Below are 14,424 nucleotides of genomic sequence, written 5' to 3' on the forward strand. Positions count from 1 at the left end.
AAAACGAGTCTGCCACCTTAAGCCTTAGAGCAATCCCGACGACCGGGTGGTTGCTAAATTCGGTTCCTTGGTTTTCAGTTCGTCCGGGGAGGTGACGAGCGCCGAGCAGACGAAAGCCAGCGACCGATCGCAGCGGCCGAAGGAGCTGACCGACGAGAAAAATGCGAAAACCGCGAAACAGAAAGAAAAAGAGAAAAGGTTCCACGAAACGCCGGCTAGCCCGACTCCTCCCGTCAGTCCCGACTCCGGTTCCCAAGTAGCGCCGATAATAATCCCGACCGAGCGTAACGTGGACTTCGAGCGCGGCACTGACAGTAAACCGGCCAGTCCCGACCCGATCGAAACGGTGCCGACGAAAACCCCGATCATCATACCCACCGAGCGGGCAACCAATGATCGGCTGGATTTGTCGCCGAGCTCGTTGCAGCGTGGCTCGACGTCGGCCAAGGGTGGCGACGATGTCTGCTTCTCCGAATGGGACATGCTCGAGGAGAACGAGGTGCAGCACACGCGAAACAAAACCTGGTCGTCGTCGGCCCCGGTAGCGGTCGCTTCTGTCGACGACGTGAGCGCTACGATCAAAATGGTCGGCAGCCAGTTGCCGCAGAAAGCGAGCGACGGAAGGGTCAGCCACGGTTCCACGATACCGCTGCACACTTCTCGACACATACCAACGGTCCCGGTCCCATCTCTGGGCGGCTCTAGGCGGTTAACATCGATGCTGGAGAAGAACCGGATCGGTCTGGATATCCAGGTGGAGACGAGGCCGGAGTCGCCGGTGAACGTGCCTGACGCCAGACTGAAGTCGCCCGATCCCGATATCCTGTTCCCGAAACGCAAAATCGCTTCACCGAGGCTGAAGGAGACCGTGCCGGTCTCGAAACCGCCGGCGCCGCTGCTGTCTCCACCCCCGGTGTCCAATAAACCCCCGCTGACGATGGAGGACCTGGCGGAGTTGCTGAACGAGGAGGACGACGACAACAAGGCGGAGAAGAAACAGAACAAGTCCAAAAACGAGGTAACGTCGCGACAAAATTCGAGAAAGGAGGCGGTAGACGCGACTTCGGATAAAGACCCGAAACTATCCAAGTTTTCCTTACTGACGCAGGAGGAGTTAGACAGCGAGAGCGAAAAGCGCTGGGAAGAGGTAGATAAGCATATAGTTAAGCTAACCAGTAGAAAATGTTTGCCGAACGCGGCGGCAACCGGCTGCAAGGGAGCACCGGCCGGTTCGGCGCACAACGCGGACAAGACGGTCGATGTTAGGGGTCGTCCGCCTTCGCCTGGGTCGAAAGCGGAGCCTCGCTACGCCGACAACTATGAGAGGCATCCGCGTCAGATGCGCGACAATCATGGTATCGCCGACAAGGACAAAGGTAATGTGCACGCGTACTGCAGACCCGACGAGGACGTGCCCATTCCGCTCCCGGTGCCTCCTCCTGGGCTGACCAAGCTGGACGAGAGGGGTCCTATCATGTACCAAAGACGACCGGGCAACTCGGAGATGGTTCCACCTAGAATCGACGCGGATTTCAGGATGGAAGGTCCCGAGTACTTCAATAGGATAATGCCTGGTCAAGGCCACTGGCAACCTCCTCCTCCTCCTCCTCCTCCTCTCCTTCCCCCTCCGCCGCCTCCTCCGCCTCAGCCGGTTCCTCCCCCGCACGTACCGGTGAACGCAAACGATTTCTGTAACAACCAATGGCCTCAGTCTTCCAATTTCGCCGTTATGCCGACCACGCCCGTGCAGAACTACCAGCATCCGATGGGCATGCATCAGGAGATGTGGAACGTGGGCTCGGTCCGAGAGCCGATCCACGTGGACCTGCATCCGGTGAACGAGGGGCCGTTGAGGCCGAATCAGTTCCCACCAAACATGAACATCAGACCGATGATGAGCCCCAACACGAACCTTATACCTTGCACGGAGGACATGCCCAGCATGGACACGCCCAACATCCAGCCGATGATATCGCCCACGAGATTTCCTGTTGGCCCTCAGTACAGAAACTTCCCGACTGACGGCAGACCGTACGAGACGTCGTTCGATAGACCGGTGGAGTACCCGCATCCGAGGCAATCGTGGGACTCTCCGTCTGCCCGACCACCGAGCGACACGCCCTACAGGCCCGACAACGAAGTCCCGTGCGGAGTGAAGGGGCCCGCGGACGCACCTGGGCCTTATTCCAGGCCCAGCACCCCCTGTCCGTGGAACAGGGCAGATCGCGCCGCTGGCAGAGGTCGCAGCGCTTATTACAACGAAAGAGCCAGGCCGGAGCAAAGGGGTGTCTTCAATCGCGACGCTAGGAGGCCCGAGTGGTCCAGAGATACCAACGAGTGGGACAACTGCAACAGATTCTCCAGAGACAACAGAAACATATCGGAACGCGATCCCAGGGTACGGATGGAGCACGGCGCGATCAACCAAACTCCGAACCAGCCGAGGGATGCCGGTGTCTCCTCCGTTCGGGATCCACGGTTGGCCAAGGACAAACACTTCCCTCCTAACAAGAACAAGGACGTCGGTTTGAACGAGAGGGACCCGAGGAAACGATCTACAGGGCCGCCTTTCACGTCACCCTTCCGGAAAACCAAGGAGAAGAACAAGTCGCCTCCGAAACCGCCCGAGTCCAAGCCCCAAGAGAAAGCCGCCAAGGATAAGATGCAATCGCCTCTGGAGAGTCTCTACGGGGTGATCGACACGAAGGCGAAGTCCGCGCAAGGCTCCCTGCAGAACTTCAAGATCCCGAAGATCAAGCGTACCGAGCTGTTGGAATCGCCCACGTCGAGTCACATCCCAGAGGAAACTAAGACGGTCAATCCGCCCTGGGAGAGGCGTGAAGGTAAGGCGAAAGGTAAGAAGGACAAGGACGACACCGCCGGCGAGGTGAGCAGCAGCAGCGACGGGAACCTGTTGCTGGACGAGGATTGGAACGGGGACGCTGGCGGCGTCGTGGTCGCCGAGGAGGAGTCGCTGCGCGTCGAACCCATCGAGTCTGTCGAACCTGTCGAAACAATTGACCCTATCGAACCTATCGAAACCATCGACCTCGTCGAATCTGTCGAACCTGTCGAACCCGTTGAATCCGTCGAAGAGAAAGCCAAGTCTAGCCTGGACGAACCGGATCCCATCACCACCTCCACGACTTTCACCAAGGCACCCGGCACTGCCGAGCCATCGACGAACGAGCACGCGGTTCCGGAAGGATCCAAGCCGAAGGAGGAGGTGACGCAGGAATGGATCGAGTCGTTGATCAGGAAGTCCTTCCAGTTCGGCGAGGGGAAGAAGTTCGTCGAGCAGGCGAAGTTCATGCAGAGGCTGGGAGAAGTGTTCCAGGCGAAGAAGCTCAAGAAGATCAAGAAGATCATCGAGTCGGAGTCCGAGAGCAGCAGCTCGGACAAGGAAGACTCTCCGAAAGTAAAGAAGGTTCTCGCGAGGAAGAAGCGACGCGTGATCGTCTCGGACAGCTCGGACGACGACTTCCTAGCGGCCAACGCAGGCATCTTGAACACGTGGGACGCGAAGAATGCGTCCGACGACAGCCAACAGAAACCCGAGCAATCTTCGTCATTAGACGCGGAGCCTTGTAACTCCGAAAGAGCGAAAGAGGATGACAAGCTGGAGGATACAGCCGCGCAGAACACTTCCGAAGATAAGCAGGCGGTCAAAGAAGACCGGAATGCCTCTAGCAAGGAGAAATCGAAACCGAAGAATGGAACGGAAACCAAAGAGGATCCGAAGGACGAAGACCAGGGCGAAGAGAGCAGAATGCCGAAAGCAAAGGCGAAGAGGAGAAACTCTTTGGAAATGCTGCAGGAGGACATCCGGGAGATGTTTATCAGCGACGACGTTATCGCCGCTACCGGGTACAGGATGTGTCGAGCGCAAAAGGAAGCTCAGCCCGGAGCTTCTTCCGTCAACGTTACGCCGCCTGCTAAAAAGGACGAGTCGACGAAAGAGGTGGTTTCGGACAGCGAGGAGTCCTCGGTAGCTTCGTTGAAGTCGAGGAGACCTGGGAGACCTCGTATCAGGGATGACGCCGCTAAGGATAACGTCAAAGACAAAGATGGTGCCAAAATCAAAGCTAAATCTAAGAAGGAGGAGGGGCAGCGAGTGACCCGACAACGGTCCAAGCAGCGCGTTCACAGTTCAGACAGCGAAGATGACCAACCGTTGGCTCTTCGAAGCGAGCGTGTTCTAGGGTTGATCCTGTCGAGCAATCAGGACGAGGAGTCCGACACCTTGCGCAGGAGCAAACGCATAAACAAGGACATCGCGAAAGAACCGCGCGTCGTCGTCGAGAAGACAGACATGTCGAAGCTACTGTTCGACAGTTCCTCCGACGAGAGTTTCGGCATAGACGTGTCGGAGCTGACGGCGGCAGTCGACATCGCTCTACGCCCCGATGCCGACAAGATGCCCGAACCGGACACACCCGAGAAGAAGCCCGTGCAAAATGCCCCGAGAAAGATGCCGAGAAAGAAGAGCAGCGCCACGGTAGCAGAGGCGGTCAGCGAGAACAAGGATGACGTGCTCACCGACGAAGAGAGCATCATTTCGGACGTGTCCATGACCAGCAGCGTCGCTTCTGGCAAGAAAATTAACTCCTCGTCGAAACCGGACAGTAGTCGCAACAAGGAGGAATTGCTCAGCAATATTTTGGTAGGATTATGTGGGTCCAAGAGCGATTTGGATAAGGACTCGAGCACGGCGGAGAAAGTGAACTTCGCGGACGTGGACGACGACATTCGAGATCAGCTGTGCCTCGAGCAAAGCGCCAAGAAATCCTCGGTGAAGAAGAAGAAGAAGAAGTGCAATTGGCAGTTGGGGATTCTGTCGACGAAGAAGAAGAGGAAGAAAACGCCGCTGACGTGTTCCGCGAAAGACTCTGAGCCTAATGTCAGCACCGAGTTGGACACGTCGCACGCGACGGACTGCTCTTTCGAGTGTCCTGTCGCTGGAACGCCGCTGGAAATGACAGAGGACGTCGTCGAAGTTGCCGGGAGCAACGACCCGCCGAAGAGCATTGCGAAAGCCAATGTCCGAAGCGAAAGTACAGGCACGGACAGAGCTTTCGCCGGTTTGGACATTAAGAAGCTGATCGATTACTCGTGGACCGGGCAAGAGAGGTACAAGTGCTTGCTCTGTTTCTTCACAGGCAAGAATATCGTCCACCATTACAAGCTAAGCCACCCCGGCAAAGAGATTCTCATCTCAAGGTTGAAAGCCGCCGATGCTCAGCTAGCGATCCAAGACTCGAAGGACAACGACTTGGAGAATTTCTCGTTGCAGCCTCTGACGGAGGAGATCTTCAAGTTTCAATGCCGAATCTGCTCGTTCTTCACGGAGGGCGCCGCGAAGGTGGCGCTCGAAGCATTCTACGAGCACTGCACCACCCACACCGGCGAGTATCGGTTCAGGTGTAACAGCTGCTCTTATCAGGCTGTAGCCAAGTCCTCGATGAGGACGCATTATTACAAGGTGTGCAGAAAGTTCAAGGGCACGTTCACCGAGGCGATCACCGAGGACGAGGTGCCGGACGAGAATCGCGTCTACGGCTATCTGTGCTCGATCTGCAACTACATTCAGCTGAAGAGATCGAACTTGGAGCTGCACGTTCAGCTCTGGCACAAAGACAGCGCCGAGACGAACATCGTCAAGGTGAACATGTCTCTCGGCACGGTGAAAACGGAGCCTCCTATCAACGTTCTGGCGAGTAGAACCGTGAAGGCGGAAGAGCTTCGGTCAAGTTCCGAAAGTCTGGAAGAATCGAAAGTCAACGTGGCGGTCGCTATCGACGAGACCAAGACCGAGATAGAGTCGCCACAGAAGAATAAGGTATGTGACATGGAAGCTGAAACGAAGACTGAGACTAAAACCGAAACTGAGATGGTTAACGATCCGGAAATTCATTCGGTAAAGAATTTGAAGGTGGTGAAGAAGAACGAGAAAAAGGACAGTCGGGAAGTGCGACCGGAATTGAGCGAGAGAACGAAAGGACTGTCCGGCTCGGACTCGGATACCAGTTTGCCAACGGGCAAGCTGAGCGTGTTCGTTTGCCCGCCGGAATTGGAGAAGAAGGAGGTCGAGATACAGTTGGAGAGGAAACGGAAAATGCAGGAGATCATTCAGAACATTGGCATTAAACTGCAGAAGGACACGTCCAAGAAAGGCGTTTCCATCATAGACAAACTGAAAGACAAGATGAAGACGAACGCCGCGGCAACAACCAACGAGAATGAGTCTGACGTTACTCCGGATTCTAGCAAAGTTCTCGACAATCCCACTACTTTGACCAGCTCGGCAGAATCTCTGAACAGCGTGACGGACCTGCCTTCCGGTTCGAACGCGTCCATTACGGGAGAACTAGAAACAAGTTATTCCCAAGATTCGCTGGACAACAAGCAGTCCGAGACTTCCGTCTCGAAATCTCGATCACCGAATACCGAATTCGATTCTCAGTCTGCGTCCGAGGCGGATCAAACGGACTTGAAGATCAGAGATCCGTTGGCAACGTTGGGACAAAAGAAAAACGATGAAACCGACGCAGAAGTCAGCGACATTGACAACGCGAGAGAGTCGACTGTGATTTACGAGTCAGATTCTAGCAGCGAGCAGTCGGACACAGAATTATCCACGGACGTGAACATGATTTTGAAGGAAACGTCGAATATCAACGCCTCTTCCAAGGATCCGATGCTCACAACGATTCAGAGGTTGGCTGCTCAGCTTCAAGCCACAAAGCCACTCGAACCGTGCAAAGAAGAAAGCTACTTCAAACCTATAGAATCTCCTGAGAAAACGTTCAATTTCGGTTCTATCTCAAAGCCACCGGGAATAGTACCCGTAGCTAGCAAGAAACGATCTGTTGGCAAAACAGACAATGAAATATCACACGAAACACAAAACGATACCAATCCACCCAAGAACTTCATTAGGCTAAGACGGTTGAGCGGGGACATGCTGTCCGCGATGAACCAGCCTTTGGATGTGCCGGAAGACGGGCACGCTTCTAAACCTGGTAAGCGGAAGTTAATTATGCGTTTAAAATAGAGATGTGCGTATGTTTCACGTACACGTGCTTCAGTACTGAAGTTTTTAAGGTATTAGACCGACTAGTTTGCTAAAGAATGAGTAAAGAAACATTTGTTTAGACTGCAATTGGCAGGAATCGTACAAAATTGTAAGAAATGGTGTTTCTGAACTTTCTTGTCTGAGCCTGTAACGATAATTTAAAAAATGCGTTTTGTAGATTTCGGTAACTTACACAGTGACTCCCATTAATATTCGGACGCTCTAAAAAACGCGACAATCTTTTTAATATTGGACTATACGATTCAAACTTTTTTCGAAAGCTAGAGCACTTAGTTCACTACAGGATGTGAAAAGAAATTTTTTCGAAAATTGCAATTGGTCGGAATTGTAGAGAAAATACTAAAAGATCCATTTTACAACTTTTTTATGTGGGCCTATATTGAAAATTTAAAAAAAACGTTTTGTAGATCTGTTTCAATTAAACATATCCTGAAAATTTCGTCGAAATCGGTCGACGTTGCAATGAGCTACAAGCGTTTAAAAATGGTAAAAATAACAATAATATATTGAAATAATGACTGAAAACCTAAACGAAACCATTTTATTCAACTTAATAGGCGAAGTTACATCTCCGGACAAGGTGGAAGGACTGATAAAGTCGGATGGAGAAGAGGAGTGCTCGTTCCTGAAGATTGAGAACGTAGTCAGCCTTGCACCGAGCGTCGACAAAGACGGCACTGAAAGTCCTATTGTGAGTGATGGATCGATTTCTATTGCTCTATCATTAAGGGAGTAGTTTCATTTCCAGGACTGCAAGGGTGCGGGATTATCAGTAGTGAAAAGCGCTAGCTAAAAGATCAATCTAGGCTGCGATTGCCCCCAAATTTTCTATTTTTACTGTCGCAGTAAACGTAAAAATAGAAAATTTAAAGGCGATCGCGGCCTAGATTGATCCTTTATGTAGCTCTTTTCACTACTGAAAACCCCTATCTTTGTATTACCGAGAAATGTGAAGGCGCATCCCCCAACCTTGCAATCCTGGAAAAGCGAGCCCGCACCCTTGAATATGAATATTTTCTTGCAGATAAACGATATTAGAAAAGCGGTCGAGATTTCTCCCGTGAAGAAGGCCGGCGTCTCGATCCTGAAGCCGAAGCCTAACACCTCGCCTCTGATTCTGAAGAAGCTGAACACGATACGAACGATAAGAACCATCGGATCGGACACGTTGAAGCTGATCCCGGTGACCAACACGCAGCTGACCAGAAACTTTGTTCCGATTGCCCCGAAGAAGGTTGGTCAGGTTGACAACAAGCTGCAGTTTCCTTTCTCGGTAAAAAAAAGTACAGTAGTGACGCCGGTGACGCGGACAGTGACTTTACCGTCAACGTCTCAATCGACTAACTTGAATTACAAAATCGTGAAAATGATTCAAACGCCGACTATTCTGAAGCCCATCGATCCAGCATTGAAACTGAAATCAGCGGATGCTTACAACGCGATGCTGCATCACACCAAGTTGATTCACTTGTACAAATGTATGGCGCGACTCTGCCACTTCACCACGGACGCCGTCGACCAATTCCAGCAACATTACCAGCAACATGCGGACAAGTACGCGGAACAAGGACAGAAGCCGCCGTTCGATTATCAGAAATGCGCCTACTGTTACACGACCTGCGATGGTTGGCAGCAAATGAAGACGCACATACAAGAGAAACACGCGCACTGTCGTTACCAGTGTATCTTTTGCTTTTACAGAGCCGTTGCAATCTCGTACGTTCGGATACACCAGGTCCGTACAGAGTTGCGTTGATGATTTTCCACGATTCTTCTGAAATCGTTCGTTTTCTCTAAACATTTCGATTTTACTCGCAGGCTGTTTCCCATCCTGGACAACACGGTGTTCTTGCTGGTAAATGGGCGACAGAGGCGCCGGCCAAAGAGACCGTAAACAGACCCGCTTGCATACACCCTTACATTTGCGAACATGGTACGATTAATTCTGATACATATTGGGTTGGCAAGAAAACGGAGTGTTTTTATTCAAGCAATGAACTTTAAGCAATAAAATATTGTCGATTTTGTTCGATGATCTTTTGCCATCTCTCTGGTAGCTTCATAATTTTATTTCACCTGAAAATACCGAAATTACTTTCTCTCGCCAACCCAGTACTTTTTTGACCACTTTTCGCCAATATTATTGACCAAGTTATTCTCCTAGATTGCGGCAAGGTCTTCTACGTTCCCGAGTTATTCGTTGCACATCTGAAAAGCAAACATTGGTCGCCAACTGCTAAATTCAAGTGCCATCTGTGCACCGTCACGTGTTCGCAGATCGATCAACTAATAACGGTAATTGATCTCGATCCATTTCCATTATTTACTAATAGTATCAGGGTTGGAAACGTTTTAATTGAGTCTATGATTGTTTCGCAGCATTACAAGATTCACTGGATTTACAAGTATCAATGTCAGTATTGTTTAAGCGGCGCGGACACGTTGAACGACATGTACAGTCATTTGAGTTCGTTTCATTGTAACAGACTACCTCAGGTTATAGAAAGAACTCATCCTACTACGCGGGTGAGTAGATTTATAATATTAGGTCGTTCGGAGAGTCGTTTCCTTTCTGAAGGGAAGATGAAAGCCAATTTTTGAATGGAAGACATTTTCTTCTATGATCTCCTGCGATTTTTCAGACAACTTAAAGATCCCATCGTAGAATTTCTGTTTTGTATTAGTAAAATACTAGTTATACTAGCTTTTACAACTTTATTCGAAATAAAATTTGCACCGCATAAAAAGTGTTGAAAAAAGCAGAAAAAGAAGAATGGTAATCCGATGGTACATCCTCTGGTAAAACTTTTTCTTTCGTGCACTGCATTTTTACCCTTGCGGTAATAAAAAAGTAAAAGCTGATGGAAATGCGTACTTCGATTTTGCATATTTGATGCGATGACAAAAAGATAAGAAATTTGGCGATTTAAAATAAGATTGAGTAATACTAACTAGACTGTGGATCTTTATGTGGATTACAAGCCAAAGGAACCAAATAAAAAGTTCGTTCTACTTTTACGATGTCCTTAAATCTTTTTAATATGTCCACTGCTTTAAATTGTACGTTTCCATTTTTGTCACAAATGCATAAAATCCGCAGTTTAGTAAGAACAAATGAAAGCGATGCCATCGGTCAACACGATAAACGAAATTACTTTCCGAACGACCTAATACATGAAGAATGTTGTGTAGCCGCGAGTTGTACGGCAATTGTATCGTACGTTTCATGTTTCAGACGTCTCGGAACGAAGATCAGTTGACTCTGAGAATATTGGACGACAACACGAAGGTTGACGAGGTAATAATCGACGTAGACAACGATGAAGCGACTACCAAAGACCCAGCTGCATCGGACATTGCCGGTGGATGGTCTAACCCAGACACATCCTTCTCCGATTCGCTCGAAAACATTAACATGCTAGGCAAAGATGAGAACGAGGCGTTGAACAAATCGTTATCGTCTCTATTCCCATCGTACACCACCCCGACGGCAGAATCGCCTTTGCAGGAGAAAATATCTCCGGAAAGACCCGAGCTGGCCACACCACCGAAACCTATCGAAAACAAAACCGATCCGCTGGACATTAGCTTACTGGACACTCCTAAGATATTCAATATTCTTCCCGTAAACTGCACCGACGAATTTATAAACATCAATTTGCTCGATAATCCTGATTTTTTGAAAAATGTTGGTAATCAATTGAACAGTGTGTCTCCTCCTAAACTGGCGGTTGCGACCGACAGCAAGGGGGAGGACAGCGATATCGAGATCGTCGATATCGTGAACAGCGGCACCAGCTCTTCGAAAATTGATAAGAAAGTACTCGATTCTAACAAAAAGGAGAATCCTGACACAGTGAAACGAGTGAAAACAGACGAAACTGAAACGAAGGAAGAATTGTCCATTGACAACGAGAACTCTAGCAAGTCTACAGAGAGCACAGACGGTCCCAGTAACGCAGCAGTCAAACCATCTGACAAACCGTTGACGCTGGAAGATATCAAGGATACCGGTTTCACAGGAGCAGACTTGTACAAATGCGGCTTCGAGTCCTGCGATTACGGTGCACAAAATGCAACCGATTTGGAGTCACATTCAAAGGCGTGTCCTCAACGGCGTGATAACAAATACTTCAACTGTGCCCATTGTAACAAGCGGGGCATGAAAATGGCAGTTCTATTGGAGCATTTGAAGAGACACGGATTGAAACGTTTCGGTTGTTCTCTGTGCAAAATGAGGCGCGCGGCTGGCTCGCCAGTGATGATACATATGAAGATGAAGCACAAATATGCTGGCAAATTAGTCCCAGCCGATCCGAAGAACCCATCTGTCGATGGTTTGTTCGTCGTGCAAGCTATCGTAAGTGTATTTTTCTTTAATCGATAGAAGCAAGGTGAAAGCACCAATAGTTGACCAGTTAAGAAAAGTCTCTGCGTGAATAATAGTGAATGCCTTTTATCCTTTACTAAGCAGAGAGACTCTATGCGTGAAGCATTTTGAAAATTCAATAATTCTGTCAGAAGTTTACTTGCAACGATTAGTAGAAATTACAAATAAAATGGCAAATACAAATGAAAAGAAATTAATACTATATAAAATCTAATTTAGGAACAGACTAGGTAAATGTTCCGTGGTTTAATTGTTCTTAATTAATACGAGAAACTATATTTATCTATTGCGCCACTTCCGAAAGAATATCACGTCCAGAAACATTATTTTTCCCTTTACCTTAATCGTAAGGTGTTTGTTCACTAGAGTACCTAGGTATTCTTATGTTCTATACTTGTATATTTTTGTGCAGAGTCAAAGCGCAGGTAGGAAAGGAAAGAAACGTAAAAACTCAAAGTCTACGGAAAAGGAGGGCGACAAGGCGACGGGAGATCTTGAAAAGTCATCCTTCGGCCCGGACGAAATAGGATCCTTGCCGCGTCAGGCTATATACAATCGTGTCGTGCAATGTGCCGTGTGTCCGTTCACGACTAAAGTGAGGACCAATATCATCAGACACTTGACGTTGCATTTGAACGACATGACTGTGCCGGAGAGCGGTCCTGTGAATCCTGTGCCTTGCTTGGACAAGAAAGAGCGAATGTTCGACAAAATGGTGAATTTAGCTAGCAGCTCTCATCAGAATGGACGTATGGGTGGGAAACCGAAGGAGACCAGCAAGGTCGACGAAGACGAATTCATTCCGAAATTTGTCCCGGAGCACAAGAGGCAAGTGGTTTTTAATAAAACTCATATACATACATATTTACAGGGTGTTTCATAGTTCATGGTACAAATTAGGTTAGGTAGATTGCATGGCTATTTAAATGTGGGAGAAGCTTCGTTCTCAAGAAAATTAAATTCAAATAACCGATGTCACGGATTTCACTGCAAGATGCAGTTGCGACCGTACAGCTTGTCAAATCTATGGGTCCATTTCGTTGCACGCATAATGCGCATATATTTAGATACAATGTATAAGGGCTTGTTTACTATCAGAATACGATTACTCCCGACTCGTATCGAAATGGAACATTATGCTGGAGTTGATAGTGACATAGATTGTTCATTAAGGACGCGTGTATTTACTCGACAGATATTTAACCTTCCGTCGGGCGCAATGTGCTTGACGGGATAAACATCTTTAATTAAGTTCATTCATACAACTGCTGTTAGGGAAATAGTGCACTTGGTGCCGTCTACACTTGCAGGGCTGCCCTTTTGGCCCTTCCCAAGGGTGGGGGTGACTGATTCGCTTGTGTTTTCCGGATACTAAATGATCGCGCTGTGCCTCTCAGATCGGTTGCGCCCGACAGATATTTAAATTTAATTTTCTCGAAAACGAAGCCTCCCACGCAATTTCGTTATTCTTGACTTTCGTCTTATTTCCAGCCATAGAATCGACCTGACCTAATTACGAGACACCCTGTATTCTGTTTTGTTTCATTTCATTAATATCACATTCTCCTGCCGATTCGAAAACAGATACGTGTGCGGTGTAGCCGAATGTAATTACTTGACAGTCGACGAAGCGATGTTGAGGTGTCATCTGAAAGCGCTGCATTCCGAGGAGCAGTATTTTAGATGCCCGCACTGTCCCCAACCGCAGCCCGGTCAAGAAGGATTGAACATAGCGATCGACAAGATGGCTGTTCATTTAAAAATGCACGACACTAGGCTTTACAAATGTTCCCACTGCAATAACCATCACTACCACAGGTATAATAGCATTTTCTAAACTGAGACCATTTTTAGAGTGTAACATTGTTTCGAAACATTTGACAAGCGTGGAAAGTAATTACAGTAAATATAGTATGTATCTGGGTAGGTGGCCGCTGAGAAATAATGCGACTTTACTGTATACGCTTGTCAGATGTTTGAAACATCTTTGGCTCGGTCAGCTTCATCTTCTATGCCGTCTAAAAGCGATAAATTGTCGACTAGGCACGTGGTCGAGAGACACCTGACTGACAAACACCCGGAGAAGAGGCCTTTCGTTAAAGTGATCAGAGAGTTGGAATACACCGAGAACAATCAGTCCGCGCAGGAAGAGAACGAAGAGGAGATTCCAGACCCGGATGGGAATCATTGGAAATGTAATATGTGCGATTACAAGTGCGTGTACAAGAACGGAATGGCGACTCATTGCTCGACGGTGCACGACGAAAAGTTACAGTACAAGTGTACCCTTTGTCCCTTCAAAGCAAGTGGGAAGATCATGTTCGAACAACACATCAACAGTAAACACGCGAACGATCCTAATGTGGACTATGAGCTGATATATCAGAGGATAAAGGGTGTGAACAAGAAGAGCGGGGAGAATGTAGAACGAAGCGGACAAGGGGAACCTTTCGACACTACGCCTCTTTGGAGGAGGGACATGCCTAGAATCAGGCATATACGTGGTATTCTCTTGGAGGATGAGAACGAGACGTCCACGGAGTCTCCGACGAAGCAAGGAAAGAGAAAGATCGACGCGGAACCGCAACCAACTAAACCGGCGAAGATGAAACTGGGGAAATTGAATTTCGGTGACGACGTAAAGGCGGCGAAAGAAAAATCGAGAAGGTTACCGTCTTGCGATAAAGCGGCAGTCGAGTCGGAGAACTCGAGCGAGACGGTCGTCGCGACGGACAAAATGAAAGATACGAAAACGAAAACAGTCGACGACAATGACTCGAACGAATCGGATACGGGTAGATTCGGTTCTTACGGTAAATCCGATGGTAATATGTACGTTTGTACTCTGTGCCCACAATTCAAAACGAAATACAAGCACGACATGAGAGATCATCTTTACAGAGAGTTGAACTATTTGAGGTAAATTTGTGATTCGGTT

General features: G+C 48.6%; 1 protein-coding gene across 10 annotated transcripts in view; it reads left to right on the top strand.

Moving 5' to 3' along the window:
* Window positions 1-14,424, top strand: part of LOC143215675 (uncharacterized) — a 30,196-nt gene that overhangs the window by 11,021 nt on the left and 4,751 nt on the right. For 8 of the 10 annotated variants that reach the window (XM_076437993.1, XM_076437989.1, XM_076437990.1 and 5 more), the window contains exons 5-14: window positions 79-7,022; window positions 7,654-7,787; window positions 8,121-8,831; window positions 8,915-9,029; window positions 9,261-9,391; window positions 9,476-9,622; window positions 10,332-11,456; window positions 11,899-12,314; window positions 13,071-13,304; window positions 13,530-14,405. In XM_076437993.1, coding sequence (XP_076294108.1) covers window positions 79-7,022; window positions 7,654-7,787; window positions 8,121-8,831; window positions 8,915-9,029; window positions 9,261-9,391; window positions 9,476-9,622; window positions 10,332-11,456; window positions 11,899-12,314; window positions 13,071-13,304; window positions 13,530-14,405 — 10,833 coding nt within the window. The remainder of the gene's footprint in view (window positions 1-78; window positions 7,023-7,653; window positions 7,788-8,120; window positions 8,832-8,914; window positions 9,030-9,260; window positions 9,392-9,475; window positions 9,623-10,331; window positions 11,457-11,898; window positions 12,315-13,070; window positions 13,305-13,529; window positions 14,406-14,424) is intronic. The other 2 variants (XM_076437996.1, XM_076437995.1) reach the window with 2 other exon arrangements.

This window comes from Lasioglossum baleicum, chromosome 14, assembly GCF_051020765.1.
Source record: "Lasioglossum baleicum chromosome 14, iyLasBale1, whole genome shotgun sequence".
NCBI classification, from domain to species: Eukaryota; Metazoa; Arthropoda; class Insecta; order Hymenoptera; family Halictidae; genus Lasioglossum; species Lasioglossum baleicum.